Source organism: Colobus angolensis, unplaced genomic scaffold (assembly GCF_000951035.1).
Source record: "Colobus angolensis palliatus isolate OR3802 unplaced genomic scaffold, Cang.pa_1.0 Scaffold325, whole genome shotgun sequence".
NCBI lineage: Eukaryota > Metazoa > Chordata > Mammalia > Primates > Cercopithecidae > Colobus > Colobus angolensis.
This window is the reverse complement of record NW_012116544.1, coordinates 608,499-614,177: the sequence shown is the minus strand read 5'-3', so window position 1 is coordinate 614,177 and position 5,679 is coordinate 608,499. Positions and strand designations below refer to the sequence as shown.

General features: G+C 50.0%; 1 protein-coding gene across 1 annotated transcript in view; it reads left to right on the top strand.

Annotated features, from left to right (window-relative positions):
• The window catches only part of GFPT2 (glutamine-fructose-6-phosphate transaminase 2), a 39,740-nt gene that overhangs the window by 15,263 nt on the left and 18,798 nt on the right, over nucleotides 1-5,679 (top strand). Inside the window, exons 5-8 of the mRNA XM_011951733.1 lie at nucleotides 941-1,023; nucleotides 1,217-1,278; nucleotides 4,722-4,801; nucleotides 5,322-5,439. Coding sequence (XP_011807123.1) covers nucleotides 941-1,023; nucleotides 1,217-1,278; nucleotides 4,722-4,801; nucleotides 5,322-5,439 — 343 coding nt within the window. The remainder of the gene's footprint in view (nucleotides 1-940; nucleotides 1,024-1,216; nucleotides 1,279-4,721; nucleotides 4,802-5,321; nucleotides 5,440-5,679) is intronic.

The window sequence follows — 5,679 nt, the reverse complement described above, 5'->3', positions numbered from 1 at the left end:
CAGCCTATCCCACATTTGATGTGCTGGATAATGTGCAGTGAGCCAGTTAGGTATTACAGCATGCTGTTTCTTCTTTTCCATTTTTATTTTGAAATTTCAGAAATACCTCGCTCATAATGACACTTTTAAACTTAAGACTTTTCCTACCTGGGACAGTACAGAGTTCTTTTTGGCAGAGAATGAGCAGTGTTTTCTATTCAGTCCGATTTTGTGGTTGACAGAAGCACCAGGGTCTGCCTGAAGCCCCCTGGTTTGTGGTGGTTTGAAAGCCCCGCTGAGGCCTGGGGACACCGACTCAGGTTCCTCTGGTCTTGTAGCTGAGTTGGCAGCCTGGACCCAGCACACTGACCACACAGGGCCTGGGGCTGCCCGTGGCTCCCACACTTGGAGGATTTCATGTGGAAATTCAGATTTGCAGCTGGTTATATATAACTGAGCTCTGCTAGGGTTGTGGTAAGTGAGTACAGGATGGTCAGGACGTAGGGGAGGAATTTACACCAAGAATTTAAGTCGGAAAACCATCTGGATTCTTGTGTTAGGAGAACTGGATTCTAGTTCTGACTTTGCACAGACTCACCAGCTGAGACCCAGAGGGCGAGTGACAGAAATGTTCACGGAAGTGATAATAGCAGTAACGATAATAACAACCTGGCCTTCTCTCGGGCCCCGTGTGCCAGGCTCAGTGCATTGGCTTATCATCACAGAAGCCACGCCAGGTGGCGCTGTTGTCACTTCCTGCACAGATGAGGAAAATGGGACCAAAGAAGGCTAAAGGGTTAGCCCAGTTAAGGGATGGAGCCAGGACTTGAACCCAGGCCCTCCCGTGTGTTGAGTGAAAGTGCAGTTCACAGGGGCTGAGTAGGTGCTGTCCCTGAGCAGGGCAGGGCAGCCTGGCCCCAGCTATCATCTCCTGTGACTCTCACTGCCCCTGTCCGCCCAGCTGGCACCGCTGCCGGGCTCCCTGTGGGCCTGGGCAAGCATGCTGCACGTTACTCACCGTGGAATTCACACTTCCGGTTCATGGTACTTCCCGTGGCCCCGTCTGTTTCGCTTTTCCTCGTGATGTCACTCCAGATGCGCTGTTCTGCCCTCAGCTCCCTGACGGACCCCAGGAACCTCCCGCCGTGAAGAGGGGCCCAGGGGGACCCTGGCTGTGGCCAGGCCACAGAGCGTGGCTGCTAGAACGAGTTGACCCTCACTGTTTGTGTGTTTTCAGGAAGGTGCATTCGCGCTGGTTTTCAAGAGCATCCACTACCCAGGAGAAGCTGTTGCCACACGGTGAGGCGGAACACACCGGCACTTCCCATAAGAAGGAAATAAAATAAAATCACTTAGCTGGAGGGAGAAGGGAGAAGTAGGGCCTCTGGCAGGCTGGAAGGCGCTTGTGGTATCTAAAGGACAACTGTGGTTCAGCCCCGGGGACCGTGTTCCCCCCGCCCCCCCCAGTGGCTGGTGGTGCTACACTTCTGAATTTAAAAAAAAAAGAAACCTGAAAGTTGGATTTGTATTTGAAATCTCCACAGATTTTTAGAGGTGGGCAACAGATTCCACTTATAAGTACATTTGTACTTATAATTTGTACTTATAATTTGTACTTATAACTTAAACAGGGCAGATCCAAGTTTTGTGGGGCTTGAAGCCTGTACAATATGGGGTCCCCCTTTAAGAAAAAGCATGCAAAATTATGAACATGAAACTAGGGAGCAAAGTGAATATGGATTTAGATCCAGTACAGAAGAGGCCTTGAAGGCCCAGAACTCAAGCTTCACCTTCACAAAGGAGCATCCCAGGAATGAGCTCAGAGAGCCTGGTTGCCCCCATGTGTCCCTCTGTTACGTGGGCCCCCAGTGCTGCACGGATTTACAGAAGCAGATTAAGTGCCATCTTGTTTATATTCAGATGGGTTGATCATCCATCCATCCATCCATCCATCCATCCATCCAACTATGCAACTAATACTTGCTGTGCACTTACTGTGTGCTGGGCCCTGGGGACTTAGTGGCATCTGACCTGGTCCCTGCCTTGCAGGGCTGAACAGTTGTGCAGGAGGGCAGAGAAGGGCAGAGGATGGTGATGCTCTATGCCGGACCCCAGCACAGGACATCACCTTACCTGGCAGGGGGCAGTGGCAGGTAGCCCCAGGCAGGGGGCTGCCTGGGTCAGGCAGGCAGTGGGAAGAGGAACCAGCATGAGCACAGGCAAGGGGCCCAGAGGGAGTGGGACCTCCAAGGATCTCCATTGGCAAGGTGGGGGCATGGTGCAAGGCATTGGTGGGACGGAGGCGTTCCAGGCTCAGTGTGTGTCTACAGACACCTGCTGTGTACCAGGCACGGGAGGTAGTGGTGAGCAAGGTGGTAATGGACACTGCTCCAGGGCCTCAAAGGCTGTGGGGAGTGGAGGGGCGGACAGAGGCCGGCTCTAAATGGCCTCATTGCCCTGTGGGCTGCGGACTTCATCTGAAGCCCAGGGGGAGCCATCTGGAATGAACCTGTGGCCTGGGAGACTGGGCCGGAGAGGGTGAGGCTGTCTCTCCCAGACTGGCATAGTATCTCAGCAGGGAACAACGGGAGTTTATCATCATTTTTTAAACCTTTTCTAAGACTGGAACTAATTTGCCATTTGGTATTTAATTCCTTCAATTCATAAAATTATAAAATACCAGTTGGTTCGTATCAAATTTAGAAGCCCTTTTTAAAATCCAATTTTATCATGATTTACTATTTTAATGAACTCCGAAGAAGGTAGCGTGAAGAAGCAATAGAGCTTTATTTTTCAAAATTGCCTGTAGCTGAGGGCTCTATAACTTCCAGGACAGTCTTCGGGTTGTCTTGGGAGAATTACGTCTCAAGGTCTAGAGAAACAGCAGAGCTCAGTCTACAGCAATAAAATTTGGTGGAGTCATTTGCCAAGAAAATTAGATAACCACCTACTTTCTCACTGCCATTATTATAAACTATTTACGCTAGTTCCCCACTGGCCCCAGAACTATATCTCAGATTTGCTTTAGACAATAAATGATTAAAATATTCAAAGTGTTCATAGCATCTTCCTCAAAGCCCCAGACTTTGTCCCCCGCTTTGAGAAGTCCTAAGTGGGGTGGAAACAGGCCAACGTGACTGGAAAACAAGGTCTGTGATTGTTGAAGAAAAATTTAGGAACTGCGTTGAGTTAGGCTAACAGATGATGGATGTATGTGGGCTGGATTCAAGCGGATAAGCAAGCACTTCATTAGTTCATTGATCTAAGTTAGCAAGAAATCGCCTAAGGTGAGATGTTACCGGATTGTATTCTAATTCATGTGTTTGCAACAGCTCTCTTAAATTGTCTTATTACAGTGTTTGTCTGTGCTTTTTTCTTATTAGTAAATTAACGTCTAGAGGGGAAAAGGCACACATCCTTTAGTAACTACTGCAATTTTACCTGCCTGGTTTCTAAGAACTGCAGGTTTAGAGTGTATGCATTACCAGAGTGAGCCACTTATTTCCGTGCACACCCATGGTAAATTTTATTTGCATGTTGTAATTTATAAGAATGAGCAAAGGATGAGATTTTGGAAGCAGGATGTCATTTAAATCATGAGATCTTTTTATTTATTTATTTAGACATGGAGTCTCGCTTTGTCACCCAGGCTGGAGTACAGTGGCGTGATCTTGGCTCACTGCAACCTCTGCCTCCCGGGTTCAAGTGATTCCCTTGTCTCAACCTCCCAAGTAACTGGAATTACAGGCGCCTGCCACCATGCCCGGCTAATTTTTGTATTTTTAGTAGAGACAGGGTTCCATTATGTTGGCCAGGCTGATCTCGAATCCTGATCTCGTGACCCGCCTGCCTCAGCCTCCCAAAGTGCTGGGATTACAGGCGTGAGCCACTGTGCCCGGCCAAATCTTGAGCTCTTAATCACATTCACCCCTAGAAGTTGTGAATCAGAAGGAAATATCCTACAGCTCTTTCCTGAAGATCCCCTGCCGAGGGGTTCAGAGAGCCGGCTCCAGTGGCTGAGACAGTGACGTCAGGACAGGAGGCCTGAGTGAGGGCCCCTCACCTTGGCCAGCTGCAGACTCCCTGAGATTTTGCCTGTGACAGTCATTGTCCCCTTTATGATGAAGTTTACGTGGTACAGGGTGACGATTCTAAGCCTCATCCGTGGGGTGTCACTTAGGCAGAGACAACCACCCAAGAAATCGCCTTATGTCACCTACAAAGGAGAGAATATACAAAAGTCAGTCCAACCAGTGCCCACTAATGCCAGAGAACTGGGCTGGGGAAGGGAAGGAACAACAGGGGGTCTTTGGGCAGATGGTGGGTGCAGAGCCCTATCGTTAGAGGGATGTGCTGCGGCCTTGGCTGAGTGGAGACCCAGAGTGCCCTGTGGCCCACCAGTGCCTCGTCCACTGCTGAACGCTCAGCCTCCGCCATCTAACTGTGTGGGTTGGTTACACGTGGGGACTCGACTAGACTGGAGGAGGCCCGGCCTAGAAGGGTGGGAGTGGGACAGGTTATCAGGCTTACTGGGGCAGGGAGGTGATGCCAAGTCAGGGACCTGAGACTCAGGAGCTGGCCTTTCCATCCTGTGCTCCAGGCATCCATCCTGTGGGACCTAAACAGGATCCTCAGCCCCTGGGAAAGGGCTGGATTTGAGGATCCTACCTCAGATGCTGGGCAGACACCCAGCTCTGGGTGTCAAAGGCGATGGGTAATGGGATGCCTCCTTCTCCCTACAGGAGAGGCAGCCCCCTTCTCATCGGAGTCCGGAGCAAATACAAGCTCTCCACAGAACAGATCCCCATCTTATACAGGACGTGTAAGTTTCTCAAGAAGTACTGGAATGGCACAGCAGCTGCCTGGCGTCGCAGGACTCGGCAGCTGCTCTGGCACAGGGCATGGTTAGCTCCCCTCTGAGGCAAGGAAGCCCCACTCTGAGCCAGACCCGACAGGCACACAGCTCCAGGTCTAAAAGGTTTTTGTGCAACTGAGACTTGGCTCCATTTTTTAAAGCTTTTTATTATGGACGTGAATTTATCATGATTTTGTATATTGTCAAACATACACAGAAGTGCCGTTGTATGACAGCAACTGGGCTTTGATTTGAGTGCTTTTTTGGTTTGTTTTTGTTTGCATTCCTCTCACACTGTAGCCATTTAAATGCTTCTGCAGTGGTACTGTGCTATTTGGGGATCTTTTACGCGATTTGGCTGACACAGCCAAAGCTAAAAATTGCAAATTTCTCCCACACATATTCAGAGGGGAAATTGGTTCCTTGCTGCATGTTATGCAAACGGAACATCCCAGTGGGATTTGCAACCCATTCCTCCATTTGCTAGGCACTCTGGAGAATGTGAAGAATATCTGTAAGACACGGATGAAGAGGCTGGACAGCTCCGCCTGCCTGCACGCTGTGGGCGACAAGGCCGTGGAATTCTTCTTTGCTTCTGATGCGAGGTAACTGAGCCTTCTTCTCTTCCCTTCCTGGGATTATGTAATCAAAGAATGCCTGTCTAAGTGCTGCCGGTTCTTACTCATCCTTCCATGTGAGCTGTTGTGGTTCAGCATGTCGCAGGGCCAAGGAAGAGTTCAGCCACCCCTGGCCCTGGGCTTGGAGTCCTTGTCCTAGGGGCACCTGCATGACTGGTAGGCAGCCCTGGTGGCCAAAGGCCAGACACACTGGTGGGCACAATGCTT